The sequence below is a fragment of the Tubulanus polymorphus genome, chromosome 7, assembly GCF_964204645.1.
Source record: "Tubulanus polymorphus chromosome 7, tnTubPoly1.2, whole genome shotgun sequence".
In the NCBI taxonomy this organism is placed as follows: domain Eukaryota; kingdom Metazoa; phylum Nemertea; class Palaeonemertea; order Tubulaniformes; family Tubulanidae; genus Tubulanus; species Tubulanus polymorphus.
This window is the reverse complement of record NC_134031.1, coordinates 5,416,399-5,441,824: the sequence shown is the minus strand read 5'-3', so window position 1 is coordinate 5,441,824 and position 25,426 is coordinate 5,416,399. Positions and strand designations below refer to the sequence as shown.

At 37.6% G+C, this 25,426-nt stretch overlaps 3 protein-coding genes and 1 long non-coding RNA gene across 5 annotated transcripts; 2 read left to right on the top strand and 2 right to left on the bottom strand.

The window, feature by feature from the left end:
• Positions 1-1,636: 1,636 nt before the first annotated feature.
• LOC141908551 (galanin receptor 2a-like) lies at positions 1,637-2,326 on the bottom strand. Its single transcript, XM_074798648.1, has one exon. The coding sequence runs from the start codon at positions 2,324-2,326 to the stop codon at positions 1,637-1,639; it is 690 nt and encodes a 229-aa protein (XP_074654749.1).
• Positions 2,327-8,580: 6,254 nt separating this feature from the next.
• Positions 8,581-9,100, top strand: LOC141909373 (uncharacterized). The gene is made up of 3 exons (XR_012619706.1): positions 8,581-8,672; positions 8,758-8,908; positions 8,994-9,100. It is a non-coding gene; the product is annotated as an uncharacterized LOC141909373 (long non-coding RNA).
• A 5,046-nt stretch (positions 9,101-14,146) lies between these two features.
• Positions 14,147-18,155, top strand: LOC141908808 (mediator of RNA polymerase II transcription subunit 27-like). Of its 2 annotated transcripts, XR_012619639.1 has the most exons (8): positions 14,147-14,444; positions 14,618-14,762; positions 15,472-15,596; positions 16,011-16,104; positions 17,082-17,231; positions 17,407-17,484; positions 17,571-17,725; positions 17,968-18,085. XR_012619639.1 is itself a non-coding variant. In XM_074799018.1 (7 exons), exons 1-7 carry the CDS (start codon positions 14,197-14,199, stop codon positions 18,103-18,105), a joined length of 978 nt encoding a protein of 325 aa, XP_074655119.1. In that variant the 5' UTR covers positions 14,147-14,196; the 3' UTR covers positions 18,106-18,155. The 2 variants fall into 2 exon arrangements, 1 of the variants encoding a protein (XP_074655119.1); XM_074799018.1 differs by lacking the exon at positions 17,571-17,725 and having other exon boundaries at positions 17,968-18,155.
• Positions 18,156-18,516: 361 nt separating this feature from the next.
• On the bottom strand, positions 18,517-25,426 carry LOC141908625 (protein brambleberry-like). The gene is made up of 12 exons (XM_074798732.1): positions 25,078-25,426; positions 24,606-24,734; positions 24,058-24,243; positions 23,368-23,590; positions 22,980-23,096; positions 22,680-22,859; positions 21,989-22,195; positions 21,050-21,176; positions 20,700-20,809; positions 20,162-20,409; positions 19,524-19,678; positions 18,517-18,990 (listed from the first exon to the last, which is right to left on the bottom strand). The coding sequence occupies exons 1-12, from the start codon at positions 25,345-25,347 to the stop codon at positions 18,861-18,863; spliced, it is 2,082 nt and encodes a 693-aa protein (XP_074654833.1). The 5' UTR covers positions 25,348-25,426; the 3' UTR covers positions 18,517-18,860.

The window sequence follows — 25,426 nt, the reverse complement described above, 5'->3', positions numbered from 1 at the left end:
GAGCTGATGCTGGTAATGAAATGTTACTCAAAATCTAACGTTTAACGTTTTCTTTGGTGCACAATGAAATTAACCACTTCAGGTTTATCAGGGAAATCAGTCAGTTAATGAATATCAATAGAATCCGTTTCATTTACAATGACAATGAAAGAAATATTTGAAATGAAAAGCAATTATCATAAATTAGATATTTGACCACAATCTTCTTGTGCTATAATCATCAGTTACAATCCTCGGGTTTTCTATCAAGTCTTTTTTTCGATATTTCTACATAGCACCATTATAGGTGATATGGGAGTCAACATTATTTGGTGGTCATTTCCAGAAACTTAACTTTCATAATTTCCACTTGGTTTCGTTCTTTGTTCATGAGATCTAAAGTCTCCATCAAATTCGACTAATGATACATTGATAAAGATTCAGCGATCCGATTGGTCGCGCCAGATCCTTTGTATGTATTGCACTTCACATTAAACCATGAATTACCGATTTCATACAGCTGTTCTTCTCGAACCTTTAACGTTAAGATGAAAGGCATAGGGCTCAGTTAAAGTCATGTCCAATTGCCCACATCGAAAACCCGTAGAAGTACATTGAAATAGTGAAGATATCATATAGTAATGAACACTACTGCATAGCAATCATGGATTTTACTTATGCTCTTTCGTCGTTACAACGTTTTTTTCCTTTAAGAGCAGATGAAACGTTTTTTACAACGTTTTTTGAAGGGAATTTGAAGGGAATCACGTGTTCCAGAGATAAGGGAAAAATGCGACGATTGTGATCTCCAAAAGTTGTTTAATATCTACTACGCCAGGTTTATCCACAACGAAACACCTTCACGAGAGCGTTCCTAAACTCGGCATACGCAAAACAATATATGAACGGATTCCAACTAGAGTTAGAATACGCGATGATTACAGTCGAGAAATAGAAGATGTTGTTCAGATTGACGCCCGGTACGTGGAAATAAAACATCGCTATGTATATCGTGTTCCAGGACCAACAGAACAGAAATGAAATAAACACGATGACCAAAGTGCGTATGACATTCTTTTGCGCGCGTTGCAACTTCGAATTCCGGTGGTCAACGTCACTTCCGGTCGTCTCACCGACAGCCTGTGGTAGAAATATAGTGCGAGCCTCCGATAACTAATAACTCATTCACTTTCCCCATTTTTTAAAAAATAACCAAAGATTGTCTTTTATACATATTTTATTCGTATTTTGTGACCTATTTGAGTGTAATTTGAACTGACTCGTGTGTACAAGATAAATGATTAATATATCTTGTAGTTCAAAAGGCTCCAAAAGTCTGTTCACCCGAATTTTGAAAGGACTAAAATACCGATCGAACGTGAATGAATAGGGAGTCCTTGGTAGGCCTATATATGATGATTGTTCCGTTAGGATTCTAGTGAATGGGAAAAACCTATCAATTGACAACTTCTACTAATAAAGAGACAGTCTTAATGTTCACTTATAGGAAAATCTTTGCCTGGATGACAATAGGATTTTACTCAATGTTTAAGGGTATAAGATCATCCATAAATATGGGAAAATTATCGTAATTGAATTCAATTACTATTATGGTCCGTAAAAACCTTTCCTGAGAAGAATTTGACGAGGATATTCTTTATATTGCTTTATGCACCGTTTCGATAACAACATCATTTCGGCTAATAGCTATCAATCCTACCTTCATGCTATTGGAAATTGTTTTTGCGATAGCGAAGTAAACATATCCCATGACAGCGACAGGAACAACCAGTTGAACGGGTAAATTCATATAGGCGAAAGCCTCTTTCCAGTGCCCCAGCCATACGGAGTTGAACATACATCGCCCGTCGATGTAAACAGTCGTGATGGCGTTCTGCATACCCCATATTAAACCGAACATCCAAGCAATTACCAGCGTCACGTAAACCCGGTTCCGAGAAAAAAATCGCTCGTGTTTAAAGGGGTGGCAGATAGCTACGTATTTTTCGAGTGACATGATGATGAGATTGTAGCTGGAACTGTAAAGCAAGCTCCATAGAAATACGCGAGACAAAATAAGCCGGCAAAACAACACTTTGCCGTCGAAGTCGCTCGGTGCGAACATCATATGTTCGCGGACGCTCGTGCCGATCAGAATTATGGACAAAGTCCCGTCAATTAGCGATTGATTCAAGATATAAATGTTTGTAAGTTTTAACAACATCGATGGAACGCCGATGAAAACTACTATGACCAGTGAATTCGCCAACGTGCCGATGATACCGACCAACAGGAAGCCGAGTGGCGCCGGTGAAAGTAGAGTGAAAGTTTCCGACGATGTATTCATCGTGATAAGATACGGTCGGTTCATAGAAATGCTGCTACGATATCTATTTTTTCGTAGGACCAAGACCTAGTAATTCTTTTTACCTGTCTTGTCAAATTGGCAAGTGTTGAACGTGTGGAAAAAATGATGTCCGGTTAGTACCCGGACTCGCACGATTCGACCGGTTCAAAGTTGAACCCGCGTGAGCAATTTGATTTGCCCGCCGGGTAAAATGATCTATTCTGTACGAGTTAAAATTGTTTTCCTCTTTTTGGTGGCGGAATACGATCGCAGCATCCCGCTCGAGCCACATCTTGTTACAAAATGCAAAATTGGTCAAAGTTTCTTTTTCAGGTGGGGTCAGTCAATCCTGACCAGTCCATCACTGACCCGGGGCTGCAGTTGCCCAAAACTGGCAGATAAATACCATTGAAATAATTAACTTTTAATTATCACTGTGTCAACTGTTTACAATTCAATAGTGATTTGTAGAAATAGAAAACACAGATGAATTTGACGTCTGTTGTTCCACAAAACATGCCTGTCCCACTTTTAAAAATATTAATTATTTCAAAAAGTCTGGACTCCAGCGTTCAAGGTTTATTTAATTCTGTATTTATTATTTGAGGACTGTAACCTTTTAAATCGAACTCGTTTTCTTGCTTTCATTTCAGCAGGTTAAGACCCCAGACGAACGATCGACTTACGCTCGAAGAGTACGACCGGAGCCGACTGACTGGAGCCGACCGCAACAGACTGAAAAAAACCAAGCGGCGCTAAATTCTAGAGTCGAGAATCAAGTAATTTATTTTATATGGCCTTAAAGTTCCACGATAGGTTCGGCTGGCTACTGGCGCGTATTCAAGGTAAATCCATTCAACAATAGAGACACAATAGTGGTTTTTCAGAGTTGTTGATAGCATTCACATGCCCTATTGAATACGTCACCGGCTGACCACGGTGTAGTACAAGCATAGGCCATTCACCTCTGCACACTCACACTGTGAACATGCTGCTACCGTGGATTCTCCTCCTGGCGATTTTCGCTGCGCTCCCGCTCCTGCTCCTGTTCCTGCTTCCTGAGGAACGACGTCTTTATGTTTTATGTGTTACTGTTCGTCTCTGTGCTGTCCTGTACTGTTCTGTGTTTATTTATCCGTTCTATTTTTCAGGGATTAACCCGTTTTATTTTTCAGGGCCGATTTCTCTGTCGAATTTCAACGTTTGCTGGAACAAAACTAATGTCTGAAAGCGTCAGCTCTCCTTCGCCGGTCACATGTCGAGGATGTCAGACAAAGAGTCGGTAAGGAAATGGCTGCCCTCTACACGCCCTCATACGGAACACAAAAACCAGGATGATGAGGCCTCACTCTCCCCATGTATCAACAGAGTGTGCTGGGTGACGTCAATGACGGGCAAGTCAGTCGGATTGCACAGGTTAAAAATGGAGTGGTAAAGCTGGACTGTCTACTAGTATTCATTGATTCCTTTTCAGGAATTGCTTCGGACAAAGATTTAGTCTTGTCTTCCTTTGCGTTCTAGCATTCATTGATTCCTTTTAAGGGATTGCTTCGGGCAGGGATTAATTTCCCTGTCTTCCTTTGCGTGCTAGGATTCATTGATTCACTGCGGGATCGCTTGCGTGCTAGCATTCATTGATTCCCTTTAAGGGATTGTTTCGGGCAGGGATTAATTTCCCTGTCTTCCTTTGAGTGTTAGTATTCATTGATTCCCTGTGGGTCGCTTCGGGCGGGATTAAGTCTTGTCTTCCTTTGAGTGCTAGTCTGGGCAATCCAGTTGCACTGCCCTATTTTTGGCTTGGGCAATTTGATAGGTTTGTCAGTTACTGACGTCACCCGGCACACCCTGTCGGTAAATGGTGAAAGTAAGGCGTCGTCATCCTGGTTTTCGCGTTCTGTGTGAGGGCGTGTAGAGGGCAGTATATTCCTGGCTGGGTCATTGTCTGGTGTTCTGGGCATGTGACCGGCGACAGAGAGCTGAAAAGCTTTCGGATATTAGTTTTGTTCCGTACCAGGTTTTCATCGCTCTTCTCTTTTTTTTTCATTTCAGGACTCCCAAGATGAAGAAGAAGATGCTGAAGGCGACTACAGAAGAACACTGAACTCAGCAATATTGAAAGTTAATATGATACATGTGTAAATTTCGTTGTATGATACAGAAAGGATTGTGTAACTACAGAATATCGTTCTTTTACTCATTTCAGGTTAATCCGGAAAGGCCCATCTAAAATCTTCCCACTAGAAGTGCCCACAAAAGACTCCACGTTGAATGAACCAAACACCGAAAGACCTGAGCAACCAAACCTGGCAGTCTCATCCTGCATGGCAACAGGAATGCATACATACATAAAGCTAAGTTGATTTTTCATATCTGGGGTAGAATGCATAGGCACTGGTGAGGATACAGACGCTGGTCAAGCTCACCATCTCCGCACTACTTTATTGAAGCTCTATGGCCGGTATATTGGTTAAAGTAAATTGAAATATAGCTAGGGCAATGATTGCTTGAATATTTACAATATTAGATGAAATGATTGAGTGAGGTCCCTTGACTATTCTTTGGTCTGATAATTAAAGGTAGATTGGTCAGTTATTGATGAAAATATTTTTCAAGTATGTACAATTAAGGTAAATTCAATATCTTATGTGAAATTTTCCGAATGTACGGTAGATATTTCAGGCCTCATATAGCTTGTTTAACTGACAATCAAGATATAGATAGGACACTTTAGATAGGACAATTTGGGCACTTTACAGTATATATTATATGCTGCTTTACCCATTACATTAATGAATTCCTGGGGGAAAGATGTATAAAATATTGTCTAGGGCTCTATCGAGATCTGGTGTAATATATATGGGGAAAACTATGGACTGCGGGTCTTTTAGAAACTGTGATTAGGTCTCAGCACTTTGATAAATCTAGAATAAAGAAAGCTTTAATTAATCCAAATCATTCCCCAGAGCCATACTCTGTGCCTTGTTTTGGGCTATGATTATTGTTTAACTGACAATCATCATATATATAGCTAGGAAAAATTGCTCATTAACCAATGGCTTAGATATCCACAATTAAGATGAATTTAATATTCCATGTAAGATCAAAAACTATTTATATGCTATGTATGAAATAATTTATATGTGATACAGGTCCATTATAAATATCATTAAACTGACAATTGAGATATAGCTGATATATGTATATTTGAGCATATCTATATAATAAGTGAATCAGTCTCATCGACTGATCAGTATTTATATCTCCAACTGCCGTACTTACGGCGACTGGTCATGCTCTTCAATATTGCCAAAACTTACCAAAACCTTACTGATTCAAATGATATCCAAAAGCCATAGGCCTACTGTGTGTCAAGTGACGCATAATAGATATAGTTTATTAACTGACAATTAGAATATAGCTAAGATGAATTACTCATTAATGTATTACTTAGATATCTACAATTAAGGTTAATTCAATTGTTATGTGAAATTTTTTTTTAAATTCAAGTCCATTGACATTTAAAATGTAGCTGATACATGTGTATCTGAGCAAATTAATAATTTATCTGTATCTAAAGTGAACCTATTGTGTCGTCATACAGCTGTATTAGTTTTGATACATATTGCCAAATTCATTTAACGCAGATTTACTTCCGATTGAAGGGAGATAAAACAAATCTGTGCAAAAATACATTCCTGAATTTGGAAGGGAGAATATTTCAATTTCACTGTGTATGTCAGATTGAGAGCCTTAATCTGACAGGATATCCTAAACTTCTTATTCCTCTTGCTAATAGCTCTCTTTTACTAACCCCTCTCCTTCAAACTATATTACAGCATCATGTCTTGCACCGCACCAGGGAGGTCTGGTCACAACATGGTCTTTCGATCCTTATACACAGTGTACTGTAAAAGATATAATAAAAGAACTAAAGATTACATAGCAATTCGGCTATAAGGGAATTTCTAATTTACCACTCAAAATGTGCTTTTATCTTAATTTCTGATGAATTCAAATAGTGATGAATTCACCACATCTGAAATTCTACTCGTGTAGATTTTCAGGCTCAATATAAATATTGTTGACTGATAATTAAGATGTAGCTAGTATGATGACTAATTAACGGATCGCTTAGATATCTAGAAAATTCGTTAAAATTAATTCAATATAATGAATATAAGTGAAAATTATTTAGAAAATAGCGCAGTGGATGAGACAACTGTATTGTGCAATGCTGTCTGTGTCTAACTGGGCCACATGTGTGAAGGATCTGTTGAATCAGTTAGGTTTTGGGGAATTCTGGGTTCGTTAAGCTAGGTATCAAAAGCTCTGATGCAAAATTAGCAGTTGAAATAATGATGAATTCAAATTTATACGGGATCTGAAATTCTTCTCGTGTAGAAATTTCAAGCCCCAAATAAATTATTGTCCGAGACAATTTTAATTATAGCTAGGACATTAATTGATTTATTAGGTATCTACGATAAAGATTAACTCAGCATCTTCATATAAGGTAAAAGTGCTCAAATCCAAACCATATGGGTCGATAAGACAACTGTATAATTAACTATTGGTTTAGGCCTATACCCTATACAGTGTTTTAACTCTCTTTTCTCTCTTGTGCGTTGGATTTATTAAATCATTGAGGCTTTGCAGAATTCTGGATTTGTCAAGGTGTGGGGATGATTCAAGGTTTCTTAAATCTGTAGAACCATGTTGCTTATAGGATCAGTGTGCTCAATGCTGGCAGCGCACTCACTCTAGTTAGTTATATTATCATAATTACAAGATCATTGTATATATTTTACGTGCAATATTTAGAATTACTGAAATTGATGAGAATACCATTTACTGGGCACAGATGTCACCATCTGTGGGTAGAAAACGTATCTCTTAAAGTTTATTAATTGACGATGAAGTTAATTTGATAATATGAACATGGTTAAGCTGACAATCGAAATGTATATAGGGGGCAATATTACTAGCAAGTTTGCACTGTATGATGGGCCTGGGTTTTAATAAAAGTCTACTGGCCGCTGGGTGTTTAGCACCCATGGAAGAAAAACATCAAGAATTTCTGAAGATAGAAGAAGAGAAACTACAGTACAAAAAAAATTTGAACAGATTGATTATGCATTATTAAATTTGCTGTAACTCTGGTATTCCTCAAGATAGCTAGAGATGCTTTACCCGAATTGTTGTTAAACTATAATAATCAATATCATGAATCTAGAATGAATATAGATTAATTAATTCAATCGTTTAATAATTGACTATTATCAAAATCTACTTTCCGGTCCATGTATGAATTGACACGTTAATCATGATCAGTGATATTCGAAAGGATTTTCTGCTCACAAGATTTTGCTCTTTTTTTCAGCTATACTATTAATCAACTAGTCATAAAATGTACAAAGTGATCTTCAACCTTGTAATATAGATATTCCAAATATTGATGTATTAAAATAGGCAGTCAACTTAATTGACCCCAATCAGTCGCCTGTCGGTTCAGACTGGTTGGAAGATTAATTGAATGAACCGGAACCGGATTTTCCAATTATGTGCTTGGTTTTAAAGAAAACGAAATTTATGTAAAATCGACCCCCGATCACACAACTATATCTGTACTTTGATTTCCGAATTTGAATATAAAACTAGACAAAATTTTTCAACCTTGTAAACTTTCGGACTATTTACATGACAAAAGACCAAATATTGTAAAATATAGTTATTTCAAAAATCTCAATGTATTAAATTAGGCAGAAAAAAAGTTAACCCCAATCAATCGCTTATGTGCTTCGACTATTTAAACAGTGAAAACGACCAAGAAAATTAAAGTTAGACGAAATTTTTAAACCTTGTAAACTTTCGGACTATTTACATGAAAAAAAGACCCATGAAATGTAAAAAACTTAGACAAAATTATTCAACCTTGTAAACTTTCGGAGTATTTACATGAAAAAAAGACCAAATATTGTAAAATATAGTTATTTCCAAAATCTCAATGTATTAAATTAGGCAGAAAAAAAGTTATATGAAAAAAAATATGTAAAAATTAGACAACCAACATAGGAGACCCTCGTCGATAATGAACCCAGCAATCATAAAAGGTAACTTAATATAGATGGAATTATTGCGATAAATTCTAATTGAAAAAACTTGTCATTACAGGATAACTTCTTTTAATCATTGCAGCTAAATTTCAACTATATGAAAAAACCCAGCTTGAGATCAACTACTCATCCAAAATCGACCAACTGGAACAGCGCACAGCCAACTAGAATCAAATCATCAACCAATCAACTTAGATGATCCACGCCGATAACGAACCCAGCAATCATAAAAGGTAACTTAATATAGATGGAATTATTGCGATAAATTCTCATTGAAAAAACTTGTCATAACAGGATAACTTCTTTTAATCATTGCAGCTAAATTTCAACTATATGAAAAACCCAGCTTGAGATCAACTACTCGTCCAAAATCGACCAACTGGAACAGCGCACAGTCAACTAGAATCAAAATCATCAACCAATCAACTTAGATGTTCCACGCCGATAACGAACCCAGCAATCATAAAAGGTAACTTAATATAGATGGAATTATTGCGATAAATTCTCATTGAAAAAACTTGTCATTACAGGATAACTTCTTTTAATCATTGCAGCTAAATTTCAACTATATGGAAAAGCTAGCTTGAGATCAACTACTCGTCCAAAATCGACCAACTGGAACAGCGCACAGCCAGCTAGAATCAAATCATCAACCCAGCAATCATAAAAGGTAACTAAATATAGATGGAATTATTGCGATAAATTCTAAATGAAATTGATTTACGGTACATGGAATTTATTATTATTAATGGTATATGAAGAATTGTGTATATTGTATGATATTGTTTAATTACAGGATATCTTCTTTTATTCATTTCAGCTTAATCACATCTATAAGAAAATGCTCAGCCTAAGATGTACTGGTGAAAAATGTACTGATTAGAATAGCTAACAGAAGATTCCATCTTGAATTGAAATCATCAACTACCACAGAAGAACCATCTTGAATTCGACTGCATAGGCCTAGAAGTCCAGAGGAGAAATTTATCCAGCAGCGGTTTATCGCCCAATGACGGATTTCTTTTTCAATAGGTGGAGAAGAGACAATGCGTGTCTTACCGGTATATATAAACAATTATTCAGGAGCAGCAGAGACAATACGCATCTTATAAACACTTGTTCAGGAGCAGCACAGACATTGCGTATCTTATAAACACTTGTTCAGGAGCAGCACAGACAATGCGTATCTTATAAACACTTATTCAGGAGCAGCACAGACAATGCGTATCTTATAAACACTTATTCAGGACAGGCAGCACAGACTAAAGAATATGTAAAGTATTGATTTATTTTGCGTATTACCTTTTTACAAACTAGTCTGATGGGTAACATGGGTTTACAAAAATCACTGTCTATTTGAAGGAGCGGAATAAACTGAAGAAATAGTTTTAATGTTGATAATTGAAAATTGAAGTTAGATAATTAGGGCTCTGGGTCTGAGAAGGAACTATTCATATTTGAATAATTTGAATTCGGTTTGTAAACAGAGGAGTCATGTCCTTTAAGTTCCTTCTTGGAGTCTCATAAAATTTACGCTCCATTAATTCATGGTGTTGATCGCATTCAGCGTCTGGGTTCGACTCGTAAGTCGGTTGAAATACTCCTAAACTGAGATATGAAATCAACAGGATAGTTCAGATAATCTTCATCCTTAGTTAAACATAGTTGAGAATGATTTGTAATAATGACATAGTTCATTGGTCTTTATTCGATTAATCTTAGAAATAGTGATTCATTTTATATTTCCTGAGAGTGAAAATAATTTAATGATTTGCATAGCCTAAATGTTGAAAAGGGAGAGCGTAGTCAGTTAAACAGTTGCAACTTTTAAACACAATAAAGGAAGTTGGTACGTTATTAGTTTAGACTCCTAAACTCGCCTAGCAAGTTAATGGGTTTTGAATAAAGATGTTTTGAAAATGATTCCTTGGCCAAAACGTGAAGGGCCAGGTTTTAGCATTGTGCTTCCATGTAGGTGATCCTAGCTAGTTATATGAAACTTATATCGTAGTACATTGTATCCACAGAGGTATGAGAGGTAATACTAGGAATATTGTAATATAAAGGAATAAATAATAATGGCCAGCAATGATTTTGATTGTTTTAATTTTGTTTATAGCTGTTTTAACTTCTATCATCGTCATTCATATCATAAGGCTGAGCGGCTTTCAATGATCACTTAACTTCAAATCGGGGTGTTTAATTAGGAAGCGATTATTTAGCTGCAGCAGTGAATTTGTAGCACTTTTTTAAGTGAGGCCATAATTTCACCGCTACAAAATCCTGATGATGTAAATAGTAATAAATAGTACAAAATACAGAGAACATAATTTTAAAAAATAGATAAAAACTACAAAATAAATGATACAAAAAAACAAATGAAATTATAAAGTAATGAAAAAATAAACAAAACCAACAAACAATTAGTTAATATAGGCCTTCATCATCGGGAATTTTTTCTAATCAACTCAATCTAATTATTAAAGGTTCTTTTTTCATAGAACAACCTTCTCCGTGTTTCCCAACCTCTTGAGACCTTTTCTGTTGTTGTTTTAAGCGTTCTATCGACTCAGTAATAAACAAAACAAATAACCATAAACCTTAACTAAACCAAAAACACTAAAAAATATCTGTTTCGATAGAATGCTTCAAATAACTGATGAAAGATCACGCGTCCTTTACCTATGTATCACACCCTATCACTGCTGTAACTGTTAATTGTTTTAGGGATAATATCTGGGAGATACATTTTACTCTTTTTTAGAAAGAATGTTAAACAGCTATAAACGTGATTAGTTATCGATAGTAAAATTATTGTCATGTTTACCCTGAAATAGCGTTGTATTAAATGAGCGAGCGAACTGATAATGTTTGAAAATCTTTATTTAAGACAAGGTGCAGCGAAAATTCTAGTTGTCCAGATACAGCCTAGATAATTGCGCGTTGGACCATGGACGTATAAGCTCTAGTTTATTGTTTATACGTCCATGATTGGATTATTTTTGAAATCAGTCCACGTATTTGAGGAACTTAAGTTATAATTCCTCAAGCACAAACCTGGCATTTTGTATAATTGTTGTATGAGAGTAAATATAATTGTAGTCTCTTTTTGTTTACTTAATTAGCTTCTCTGAACTTAATTAGTTCACCAGTCAGTGGTTTTTTGTTGTCTTGCAATCCACCTCTTTTTTCAACCCTTTATTCCCATCAACATGGTGCGGAGACGAGTATGTCCGCAAAATATGATAATCTTATATCAGGCAATACAGTTAAACACTTTAAACCGGACACACTGACACTTGTTGACCAGTTAGAAGCGAGTGTTGCTGCCGAAGAGTAATTGCGAAATTTTTTTGATTGTCACTATAGCCATCAAGGGTGAATTTCCACTTCAATTCAAAATTTATTGCATCCGTATATTTATTGCATCAAAACCGTCCAATACTGATTAAAAGCCGTCTAATACCAACCAAAAGCCGTCTAATACCGACCAAAAGTAAAATTAGTACCGACCAAAATTGTAACAACCATTAAAAGTAAATCATGATACCAACCAAAAGTAACCAACCAAGTAAAATGAGAAGAAAATCGACCGACCAATGATGACTAAAACTCGCGGCTTTTAGCCTTGTATTTATTTGAAATCTTTCACTATTGAAAACTGTCTGGTAAGTTGACTATAATTGGTGGAGGGATCACTCGCTTGGCGAAGCAGAGACTACTAAATTTTAATAATTTTTGTTTGAATAACATAGGCGAACTTTATCTTGTCAAATCAGATTCGATTTTCCTAATCATAATTTGCTAGTTCACGTGTATTCCAAATAAGATAAAGCACAGATGAATTTGACGCCTGTTGTTCCACAAACGGCTGACAAAATACTGTCCCACTTTTTAAAATATTAATTATTTCCTATGAATGAGTTTCAGGTTTCTCTTTCAGTTTTGACATTCATATCAGTTTTTCGAAACAAATTTGTGAGTCTACCATCTTCAAATCGTATCAAATCACCCGGCCTCCGGGGGGTGATTCGATGATTCGACTGGGCGGGACGAGCGGAAGCCGTGGTGGCCCCTTTGAATTGGCGTCCCGTGGACTGTATTAATATCTACAGACTCCGAATCAAAGATCGTATGAAAGAAAAGTGAGAATCATGTCTACAAAAAGTGGCTTTAAAGTCTTTAATCAAGAGAATAGTTTCATTAAATAAAGCATTTGAAACGAGCCCGCCACTATAAAAATAGTGATCTAAACCGTCTAGTGCTGCCCCTATGTATAACGATAGCGGAGAAAACATGAACTAACATAATACTCGCTTGTCAGACACTTTACATTATTTACCTTAAACTCCTTAACTGGCAATTCCTCTTTAAATGAATTAGTTTTAAAAGAGTAAATTAGTATCAGGGTATTTATAGTTAGGTTGGTGATGATATGATAGTAAGCATGAATTGGTCAGTGATGGTCAATTCATGAATTCTCAATATCTATAGCGAATCCTTTATAGTTTGACACCATAACGCGGTATATCGTTTTCAAATTCAAGGAGTTTGAATTGGTCAGTTGTGGTCAGTGATGGTCAGTTTATGAATTTGCAATGATTCTTCATTAGTTTGAAAACAAACATGACTTGAAAAATTTCCGAAATTCGAAGTCAAGTGTTCGAGACTCGGGGATATCTCAATTGGTCAGTTTCTGACCATGATGGTGTCGCCATTGTGGTCTATAGCTCAAATGAAACATGTGGAACCGACGAAGAGGCCGAAAAGCGCAAGTCATTTCCTGAGTGATGTGATCCAAAAATGCCCTTACTGGAAAAGGCAGTCTCTCATTTGGACGAAACCAAATCGGACAGGACAATTAAAATTTGTGAAGGCCACAGGTAGTGGTCTTTTTACGAAGCCCACGCGGTGTGCGTATTATTATGAAATCTTTTTTTAAACCACCATGTACCACGAAGTAATAAGCATCGTTGTAAGCACTTGAAACAGCCATTAACCACTTGAAACTGTCAGATCAAACATCATACCGCATCCCCGCAAAGAGGGGTAGTTCAGCAAACCGGAGATTTCATTGGCCTCTCTAGACTACCCCGCCAGTACGGGTAGCCGGAGCAAACCGGAAAACTCATAATGTACAACAGATCAGATTACTCAATTAATATAAACAGATTTTTTTTTCAAATACTCCTCGCGGCGATAGGCCTTATTGGGAATTTGATATTTAACAAGTTTATTTGCAATTGGCATTATCTCTTAAATCAGTGCACGCATATATTTCAAATTCAGCAGTATTCTGGCTGAAAAACTTATGAAACCATAGCATGTGGACATCATCAGCTTTCAATCCAATGGTTTTTGTAATGATGTCGCGGCCGGTGGCTCACGATTCAGATAGCTTACTGATTTAGTCAACTGGGTGGCCGAAATTCGTTGAGCGACTAAATTGCTTTTCATTTTCATATTGCTTCTGGGAATTTTTCTTGCGTGAAATATCAAGATACAAACTGGTTCTTATCCGTTATCTGATCCAACCCTCTAGAAATACGAGGGAGAGCTAGGGGAGAGCACCCCGCCCCGCGTATCATTCGCTCTATATATGGATGCCGCGATTTGTAACAATTCGGAGCTACCCATCTCTGGATCCGAATATAGACATTTAATACTGATCAAACCCTTTTAAATTCAATTCAATCAATTTATTGGTTTGAACCGATTGTTCGAATCGACGGGTTTTTTCGGGTTTTTTCAGGCGAAATGTCTGAACTGAATGATAATTTGATGCAGTCGCTTCACGCGCTGCAGCAGCTCCGTAGTGAGGTGTCGCACGTATTCGAGCAGTTGAGTAAAGGCGTTAAAGCTGCGGAAAAATCTCCACCCGATCAACAACAACAAAATAAAACTTCTTCAACAAACAGTAGCAATAATGACAGCTCTTCGAGTCAGAGTAAATTATTCTTAACAGATCTACAAAAATCTCTGCTAGACGTTAACAAACATTTTAGGTTGGTAGTAACCTAGTAACCCGAGCATTTAAATTTTTTGTTCTGAGCGAGGCCAGCGTTTAACTTGATTCGCTTTCAATTCAGATTCTCTGATTTTGGCCCCGATGTTTATTATTTCATCAATCGTGGTATCTGATCGTTCATATTCTCCTTTGTCTGTTCTATGATTTCAGCGACTTTGAGAAGCACAGTAATGCTCTGACTCCGTTGGGTAACAACCTCATATCGGCGAATTCGTACTTGATAAGTCAGGATCCGATACTGGATAGGACGCCGCTGTTTACTCAGCTGCTACAGTCTTATAAGTGGTGGAATAAGGTAATTATCGGATTCCCCGGCAACCTCATCATAGTCAGGTGGGGATAGAGGCATGTGGGTCAACAATCACTTAGGCTATTGTTGCATCCAAGATTTTCTGCCCCCTTCGTCCACCATCAAAAAACCCTTGTAGAAAGGATAATAGGAAAGTTAAAACTTGAATAGATAATAGTTGAGCTGTTACTTATTTAATTAGTTTAAAGTTTAATCCTTGTGTTATTGCCCCAGTTTTTAGCTCGCTTACGCCTACCACTTGACACCATCAGCCGCAAGATTCCAAGCATTCAGTGCTGACTAATTAGTATCCGAAAGAGCTGGAGATATTTTCTAAGATTTCTAAATGAAAATTTTCGAAGATTCCACCCCAGTGTGTTGAATAACGGACATATCGCTTTTTAGTGCGATGGTGTGTACAGCAAAGTCAGTCACCAATTTATACACCGCACAGTGGTGTAGGCGCACTGAAAGGGTTAAGTGTATCTAAACCCGATTGATGAATGAAACATTCATTGATGACGAATGATTTTTTGTAAGCTGTCAGTTGTTTAGTAATTGCCAAGCAGTTTATAATCCTATCCTTAGGGGCTTTTTATTTCATGAAAATACAATCCTAAACAGACGGACCCGCATCTCTGAGTTGAACGCTCTGACCACTCGACCACGCTGGCTCTGGTTATTAGTAGTAAACTTGCTGCGTTCATATTTCCAGGCTCACGATGTCGCCAGTCACACGGCTTTATTGTTGGGGCAGAATTCGTTGAAACGGTCGATGCAGTCGATGTACGGAAATAAACGCATGAGAAAACAAGCAGTCAGTCATTCGGTTCCTACTCAGTAAGTTTATCAACCCGTATATGGTAGACCTCTCGGGCTTCACCCCGTATATGGTAGACCTCTCGGGCTTCACTTATCATCTCAAAAAAATTGAGAATACATCAGTCGACAAGTTATGTTGTATTTCAAGTTTTACCGTTGGGATCATTCATTTATAACGTACGCATAAAATTTGAATTTTTTTCAACCCCCCTCCCCCTCTGTACGCAAAATCGGCCATTTTTCATATACATTAAGCATTACAGTACACAATTGCACTGATCAATCCTCCCTCCCCTAATGCGTAGGTAATAAATGAATGACCCCGTTCCAAAGTCAACTGTATGCTTGTCCCGCTGATAAATTTGGTTAGCCAACCCTTTTATTCAGTGTCATAATTCGTAGTTCGTCATCAATTTGAATTGTAATTTTCAGATTAGTCGACACGATGATCGGTACTTTGGACAGACTGTTTCCCGATATGTCTATATCTGTATCGCGGTCGATGGGAAGTTCAGCCGTAATGACCGTAAGTTCTTGCCAAGGTTTTGGCGTTTTAGTCAACTATTGATCTTTCGGACGCTACCGTACTGATTTGCGGATAACTATACATTATGTTAAGTCTAATTGGAAATGACCACAATTTTTGCACGGGAATGGAACATTTGGCGGATAACCAGCGGTGATCAGAGGTTGGCAATAATTATTAATTCATGCAGGGTAAAGTCTGTTATATGTATACCGGTGCTCAATGCAGACCAGACTTCCTTGGTCTCTCCCTTTGTAGTAGTTTTGACCACAATTTGAGATCGAAAATAGCAATTTTCATTGAAAATGTACTAGAATATTATTCTGATTTTGAGAGTATTTTGATAATTTTTGTCATAATTGAGCTTCAGAAATTTAAAAGCCGTAACTGCTCTCAAATAGTAATGGCAGTCGAGTCTATTAATGCCAACTCTGGTTCACTTTTCATCTGACAGATTCTAGTTTATTTGGGAAGTTTGCGACACCCTTTGATGTATGGTCTTGATAGTCGGTTCACGTCTGTAACAACGCATCTACAGCCCATAAGTTGACACGATCAGTGTCAAGATGACCTACTTGTGGCCATTTTGGTCTTGCAGCCTTGTTAAAGGTTTTGCTTGTAGGCAAGAGGTGTTTTTATTAAAGCAACTCGAATCGACACGGATTAAATCGCCCATTTATTTAAGCAACGCGCCCTACAACGGTTTGCCTACAACGTCCATTTATTTAACCAAATCGCTCATCGAAGCGCTTTGATTCGATTTGCTATGACAGTGGAGCGTTCGGTGATATATCAAAAACAAAATGGCGGCTTTTTCAATCGCAGAAAATTCAGGTTCTGGTTGTGGAGAGTAGGGTCATTTATTTAAGGCGATTCGATTTGTACCGCGTGACAGTAATCGACAGAGCAAAGCGATTTTATACGAGTTGCTTAAATAAAAACGCCTAAGATGATAATAATGTTGTTTTGATTTTTAGGTATCGATCGGTCGTACGATGGTAGCGAATATCGTACTACGAGGATTTATTATCGAATCAGTGAACGTGAAGGCAAACGGTGAAAACGCGCAATACGAAAGTGCCAAAGATGCTCTGTGGTCGAAATCAAAATACGTCGTCTTCCAAAAGGTATGTAGGCCAACTATTTGAGAAATCTTTTCACTTGAAACTTACTAGTTCGGAATACTTCCCCACAACTGGAGATTTTCTGTTATTCCACTCCACGCAGTTGAAATCTTATTTGTAGAAATCTTGTTACAAAGCAACAGTGAAATCATTATCGTAAATTTTTCAATATTTTCAGGTTACGGATCATACAAACGCAGCCATGTTACATTTTTACTCGCCGTTGATTCCTGAATTAGCGATCAGATCGTTCATGGTACGTATATACGATAATTTATGCAAAATTCGAGCCCACAGTTTGAAATAAACCCATTTTGAATAAATCTATTCCCCTGTTTCTAGAACTCAGAAGGCAAACTGTCAAAATTTTGCCTACAAAGGGAAGGGGGTTGAAAAATTCTATGAGTACTTTATAAATGACTGATCCCCATGGTGCTGGAAGTCGGAACCTGGATTGATGAGAACTGTTTGTGAAAGATTGAGCTGTTAGTGTACTGGTATGTGCCACTCTGCAGTCAGTGTTTTCAATAAGAGCCAGGTCCCAGACACATCTGTCGTTTGTAAAGGACCCACCTGTTTTTTCAAACCAGCTTTCATTTCTGGGACTGCGACATATCATGGGACCCTCCTGTTTTTCAAAGGGACCTGGCTTGTTAATTTTTTATTGAAAACACTGTTAGCAGCATTACTTAGTAGAATTTTTTTGTTCGTAAATTAAATGCTTTTATGTATATTTCAGACTTGGTTACACAGCTATACCTCACTATTCAGTACGCCGTGTCATAAATGCGGTAAATATTTATTAGATAATTTACCTCCGACTTGGAGGGATTTCCGCAGTTTAGATGCATTTCATGACAGCTGTAGACAACAGTAAAACTGCAGCTCATCAACATCATATAATAATATATCTGGAAATTTTGTACATTTCTCAATAAAATCAATGATTGTAAAATGTAATTGTTCTTCAATGTATTAGATATCCCATTCATCATTTGATTCAAATGTTTTAGATTTGATATGAGTATGATCGACATGCACGGGTGGCTTTTGGTACGGTATGAATCTGCTTGGTATCTTGGTACGGTATGAATCCGTACTCTAATTTGGGTCGGACTACAGGGGCTAGTAGTTGAAGTTTGGGTTCAAATAGTAGCTTGGCTCCAATGTTACAGCAATTTATGTGGTTAGCTATCTTTGTCTTAACAACGTTAGCGCCGTATTTGCAAATGTATACACAAGAAACACTAGAGGATTATTTTGATGAGAAAATTTATTCCTAGTCATTTCCAAAATTCATTCATTGATAATACTATAATAGAACACTTTTGACACCAATATTCCAGCAACTTAGAAGTCGGCTATCTTCGTCTTAATGTTAGCGCCGTATTTACAAACGTATACACAAGAAACATTCGAGGATTATTTTGATGAGAAAATTTATTCTTAGTCATTTCCAAAATTCATAAATTGATAATAATATAATACATGTAGAACACATTTTTGACACGGTTAATCTTAATACTCTAAACTATTATTTCAGCAGTTATTTTTTAAGCACTGGGTTTCATGTGGAAAAACCTTAACATTCAATTTTGAAATCATGATTATATTTCCGATCGATTGCGGTGATTATTTCGCTGTGTGTTTATGACAGAACATCGAACCTTCGGCGCTTTTCAATTTACACATATTACCGCTAGCGGTCAGACCGGCGCACTGAGGTCGCGATCCACCGGGAGTTGACGCTCGCGACGATATCCTAGGAAAAGTGAATATTATTAAAATGTACGAACATGAAAATACGGAAAAAATTGGAGATAACTAATAACTGGTAGAACCATTAAACTTAAGTTACATTCAGTAATACTAAGCCAGCTGGGTCTATTGGGATTAATGATTTTAACATGGTTTATTTATGCAGGAATCAAGTCACAGTGATCTGTTTTATTAACAATCGGACATTTTTAAGTTGATTGTTTAAAACCCCTTATTTAAATCATGTACCAGGTATTCTACTTTACAAGTACAATAGACCCCACTTAATCTCTTTACGGTATTTAAAATATGTGTTAACAATTGGATTACATCTACATAAACTGGGTTAACTTTATTAATCCTCAATTATGTGAATTAAGCGGAATTTACACTATATGTGGACCGAAAAAGATGATATTCCAATCTCAATCAAGCAAAGATAAAGAGATTATGTTTTATACATGCCTACATATGATATTATGATTCGAAATAATGGTCACCTTTGGAAAGCATTTATTCATTAAATAATATTTTTACCTCGACACGCTGCGTGATGATGCCACAGAACCGTCCATCGACTTGCGGACTCTCGGAGTTAAAGAATGAGACCGACCTCGTTTTCCGGATTTAGTCGACGAAACGTCCAACTGATTCAGCAACCTACGCTTCACGTGTTCCACATCGGGAGGAGTCTATGAAAGAACGAGAGACGTTTATATGTACCGGATTCAACAGGCGTACTGAATTCGAATGTAGGGTACCTTCGATAATGACAAAAAAGAGTTTAGACAAAATAGCAGAGATACACGCAAAACTTGGACGAAAATAACACCGAATTTCAAAATAAGGGTGGGGTACGATTTATGCAAATTCGATTGTGACGCCAGTTCTAAGCTAATTCCTGAAATTTGTACAGGAAAAATCAAGCTCATTTCCGACCATTACACCGGGTCAGGACCCCTGCCTTCCCATTGACGTTGCCCTTTTCATCAAGACGGAGATCGGGAAAACCTATAAATTTGACACCCATCCTCTTGGAAATAGCATTGTTTCAGGTTTATTTCAAGTATATATCTAATACCAGGCATATCTAATACTTGGCTGCTTTATCTGAGAAATGCCTTTTCCTTTCTTCGGGACCCGGGCCTTCCAATTTTCCTAGATCCGCCTCTTACCTCGGACAAACTGGTTACGTCTAAAACGTCATCCTTCTTTTGCGCCGACACTGATTCAATCACGGAATCCGTTCTATCGAGTACGGACAGCTCTTCTTGCTGTTGACTGGTAGCGGAGATTGTCGTAACGTCGTCGGGATGTTTATCCAAATCCTGGAAGTTTTTGTCCAACCACGTCTGAATATTGTTGTCGCCCGTAGTAGTGGAATCGGTCGAAATAACGCTCAAATTCGGAGTAGACTCGCGACCTAGAAATATACATGTTTTCAAAGGTGACATGCTATATGTACATGTACAGATGATTACAGCTAACAGGACATACATTTTTCAAGAGGCAATTTGTACATGTACATAAGCGAAGACATAAAGTTAGATTTTTAAAACGTTCAAAATACACATATGCAGATGAACTCATTTCAAATAGCGATCACATCTAACATGCACATCTATGAATACATGTTACATGAATATTCTACATTACTACGGGTTACATGTTACATGTGCATGCATGTAACTGATTATGATAATAAACCCTTACTGCTTCGTCCTAAGTCAGTTTTCATCAGTAGTTTCAATTTCGTGGCGATCTTCTTCAAATCTCGATCACTCAGATTGCCAACTGGTTGATGACTTTCTACTTCTGGGTTCCTTAAAAAAAAACCCAGAAAATAATTCTACAGGAAATCAGGCCCCAAATTCAATTTAACAGGGCTGCCAACCATTACTTGGTTCCCTGACTATTCCCCGACCCTTTTAAGAAAAGAAAATGGTACAGAAAAACAGGTAAGTGACCACCCTGTATAGATAGGAACAATTACCGGTGAGTAAAATAACTTTTAGTTCACAAAATCAAAGAACATTGAGATGTTTTATACAGAAGCAGCTTACGTGAATTGAACAGTTTGTACGGGCGACGCGCACGGACACAGATGCGCTTGATCAGTTTGTTTCGTTTCCGCTGTTCGGCTGATTAGTCCAGTGATGAAAGTGTAAGCAACGCAAGTTATATAATTCACTGAAAATATCAACAGATTTTTAATCTTTTCGGTAGACGCCACCTTGCTGGAATTAATCGGGACCAGTGATTATTGTTCTCTAGTTAGACAATGGAATTTGATTCACATCCCGTTGCAAAAAGGTCTAAGATTTGTTTTCGAGTTCGGAGACAATTCGACTTGAAAGCCTTAAATTGGAGGAGTCTAAATGTATGTCTTTATAGATTCAGATTATAATCGGGTTGAGCACAGTTTTCTCCGTAAAATTTGACTTTAGAGTAAACACGTCAAATCAACTTATCATATTCAGCTTCAGACAAACTTTACCCTTTAGCTGCGAACATGGTTGAATCGTGGTGTGCTGGGATCCCCACGTCAAAATATCTAAAGCAATTTAAAGGAAACAAAACCATTCATTTTTGATAGGCCTTATTCATCGTGATGTTTTCTTGATAGTAATAGCTAGAAAGATTATTTCTTAATTCCCACCACTATCAGAACACGACAGCATAGCACACATGCAATGAGCCCATCACCTGGCAACACCAACCAGCCAACCATCCGAGCCAACCGACAATAGCTTTGCCATCTTTCAGAAGAAATCAGGACCCAGTTCCATAGTTGTGAGTTAAGATTTGACTCTGAGTTAGCTCATTGAAAATGAACTAGTTCTAACTCAAAGTTGACTCGTAACTCAGAACTGTGGAACTGGATCCAGAACCTTGTCTTGTATGCGTGCATAGAGTTATAACAATGATGTGCGATGACTATTGCTATAAAATACTTCACGACGAGCTGAACTTGTCATACGCAGTGAAAAGGTCTTTCTTACCCATCGATGTTAGCAATATAAATAATGTCATCGCTATGAAATCGAGCGAGACTCCGTTTTTCACGGCGGATACGGCGTTCAACGGCACCGCTATGAGTAGAATAAACCTGGTAAACCACGGAGTTTGCAGAAACGACACCGATATCGCGGCCAACAGGAAATACACGAGATGCAGACCACACACGGTTAACAATGTCACCTTGTCCTCTATGAACATAAGAAAATAACGAAGATTAGAAATATCTTATACAGGTACGGTATTTCATATCTTAGTCTGAATCATTTGAAACAGTTGAAATCAATCCAGTCATGGAAAATACAAACAACAAAACACCATATATAATGCACCGGTTTAGGTGACTGTAGTCTAGATAAACCTGCTATTACTATTACATTATTTATTACTATTAAAATAGTAATAAAGTCTGAATTAGATTAAAAATCTCTGTATCAAACTGATCTGGATTTAGCGGCTTTGAATGTGCATGCTTCCTTGTTGATCCAGTTTGAATAAAGAAATACATGTAGAGATAAATGACCTATGAAGGAAGTTAGAAAATTGTGGTAGAGTTTCAAGCAAAGATCTGATTTAGGCAAGCTTTAGACTGCATAAATCTAAACTGTTGGGCTTTAAAACCAACTTTTGAGCAACTGGCCGCAGCAGACCGACAAGATGACTTGTAAGACTAACCTGTGCCTCCGATGAGACTAATCAACCAACTCAGTCTCGAATCGATTCCCGATTTCATGTCCGTTACGGTATTCATTATAAAATTGATGGTCGCGTTCACTTGTTGGAGATTCTTTAACGTTTTCTGATATTGTTCGGCCGCTTCGTGGTGGTACATCAGTACATTTTTACTGCTGTTATCTGCATGAAAAAGGAATAACAAGGACCATAATACCACGCGTAATTAGCTCCGCAATCATTTCGTAACCGTTTGATTTTGAGTGAATACAAAAAAGAACTAAAGTAAGAGAATTTCCATACCTATCTTCTCCCACACTTCTCTCGCCTTTTCTCTAATGGTCGATAAATCGCGTAGTATTTCAGCGTGGTTATCCCTCTGATCGGACTCTTGTTGAAATAACACATTCGTTGCCTCATCTGTAGAAGAAGCGTAGGCCACTTCATTACCGATAACTAAACCTTTAACTTACGCACATAATGCAGGGAAACATGGAATTAAACATGTTTGATATCGGAAACATTGTTTCCCAAAATTATTTTTCTTATTTCTCCTAAACGGATGCACACGACAGAGAAACGCTGAAACACTTGGAAACACATTTCTGTCTCCTATTCCTATGATTCCCCGCTTTAGAATGAATTTGTCAAAAATCTCAACTGGCAACTCTGTAGCCAAAATAATAACTACCGATCTTTTTCCTTATATTGTCCGTCATTTCGGCGAGTTCTTTATTTCCCGTCGCGATCATGGCTTTCTCTTTCGTGAGCTCTTTCAGGTTTTCGGCGATGTACGTTTGAATTCCGTTGTGTGAGTTCTTCAACGATTCCTGTCGATTCATCAGTTCTTGTTGTCCTTCGAACATGCGTCTCAAAGTGTCCGAGGCGGCTTCGTGAATCGCTTCTTGTCCGTCCTACAATACGAGATAGATACCGATGAGAAATGTACGTAGAATCCCACACTTGTTGAGTATGACATTAATTATCTAGAATACTAGAAATATTTCTAGGTGGCTCCTACAACAGGGTCGGATCCAGATCTTATATTGAGGGGTAGTGCCCGATGAAAGGGGCAGTAATTGTTTAAAAGAGGCACCATCCACAAGTAGCGAAAGGAGATCTGGTTGCCCTCCTCAAGGAAAATTTTGAAAAATAAGCCCCTGCAGATGCCATTTCCAAGGATTCAAAGCATGTTTCAACCAAAGAAAAATAAATTAGGAGCCTTTAGACGTCTTCAGGTGGTAACAAATTTTGACAGGAGCCAACTGAAAATCTGGAAAGTAGCAGGTGCCACCCCATGGATCTGCGCCTGTACCACCTGTTTTCAGTCAGAAAAAAGTTTTTTTTTGCCCAACTGAAAAACTGCGACACAATTTATTACCTTGATGTCATCCATAGCTTTCAGTTGATGTTCGGTAGAGTATAATAGTTTATTAACTGTGTATTCGGCTTTTAAACGAAACTGTTTTTGTTGCACGGCGAAGCAGATCGCCCTCGCTCTGTTACTAACGATCTGATAGGCATTCCACACTGTCTGTTCCATATCCTTCGTACATTCACCGATCTTCTGAAATTACAAGACGAAACAAAGACATTAAATCAGTAAGTTCGTGTGATTAGTGAAGTACTGTACAGTACACATGGAATATCCAAGGGCAGATAGATTCCCATTGCAAACTTTCCATAAAAAGAGCATTTTTTAGAAAAATGCATTAAAATAAATAGGAAATTTTGACAGTTCTGTTAAACACACCTTATCCGGGATATTTTTAGGACTGAAGAATCAATTGTGTTTAGGCCAATAACAAATCTGGATTAAATCTTATGTTCATCACTAGACCAGTAGTTCATTGACTATTCATAACATTTAGACTACACTGACGCAGAATATGTAGGTTTACAATGCATCAACGCACAACGGGCACTAACCATTTCATCTGTGCAGGGATAAATGGTCCTTCCCTCAGCTGCTGACTGACAGTTCAATAAGAGCACGCCCAACTTTCCAATCTGTTCTTCAGTCAATCGACCGCAAGAAGCTTTCAACTGAGCAACTACCTGAAACAAAAAATGACAGGCTTTAGTTTAGTATGGCTCGCGAGTAACATCAGTTAGAAGTTTGAAGTGGCACCAAAGTCCAAGAGACCTCGTAGTTGGAATACCAGATGTTTTACGGTCCCCAACACAACCTTGCTAGGCCTAGGGGATCATCATGTAATATGGTTATGACGAATAAACTAACTTGTAACAGCTAGGCCTAGTAGTTGACCTCGATGTCGGATGGTTCCATAGTGGCTTAGTCTTGTACCTAGCCGTCGTTCCACAAAAACAAACGGTTGTAGTAGTAGGGAACCGGTCGGCGGTAACTAACAACGACTGGTATTCAGACCAAGTGGCTTACCTTGTGGTGGCATAAATCTTGTTCGGACAACGTCGCCAACTCTTTTCCAGCTTCTGTCTGTAAGAATTTTTCGTCGACAGATTTCATTTCAAATTTTGCGGATGATATCGCATTTTTATCGTTGATCAGTGAACTTTCTCCACTATTTCCGGATCCGTCGGCGTCGTCGGTATTTTTAGCCGTACTCGGAAATAGCCAGTCAAATAATGCGTAATTTACCGGTGTAATTAACAATATGATAAATATAATTAAACTATGTGACGATCTCATTGTTGTGTTGGAGGGATTTCTTTAATTTCGAAGTTTATTCATTAATTTTCGCTTCGTTCCTTTTTGATTTGGCCGCCAT

Coding starts and splice junctions, on each gene's coding strand:
- LOC141908808 (XM_074799018.1), top strand. CDS start 14,197: ATGTCTGAACTGAATGATAATTTGATGCAGTCGCTTCACGCGCTGCAG. Junction 17,232..17,406: donor AATACGTCGTCTTCCAAAAG/GTATGTAGGCCA, acceptor CAATATTTTCAG/GTTACGGATCATACAAACGC. Junction 17,485..17,967: donor TAGCGATCAGATCGTTCATG/GTACGTATATAC, acceptor TGTATATTTCAG/ACTTGGTTACACAGCTATAC.
- LOC141908625 (XM_074798732.1), bottom strand. CDS start 25,347: ATGAGATCGTCACATAGTTTAATTATATTTATCATATTGTTAATTACA. Junction 22,860..22,979: donor AGAAGTGTGGGAGAAGATAG/GTATGGAAATTC, acceptor TTTTTCATGCAG/ATAACAGCAGTAAAAATGTA. Junction 20,810..21,049: donor GTACAAACTGTTCAATTCAC/GTAAGCTGCTTC, acceptor TTTTTTTTTAAG/GAACCCAGAAGTAGAAAGTC.
- LOC141908551 (XM_074798648.1), bottom strand. CDS start 2,326: ATGAATACATCGTCGGAAACTTTCACTCTACTTTCACCGGCGCCACTC.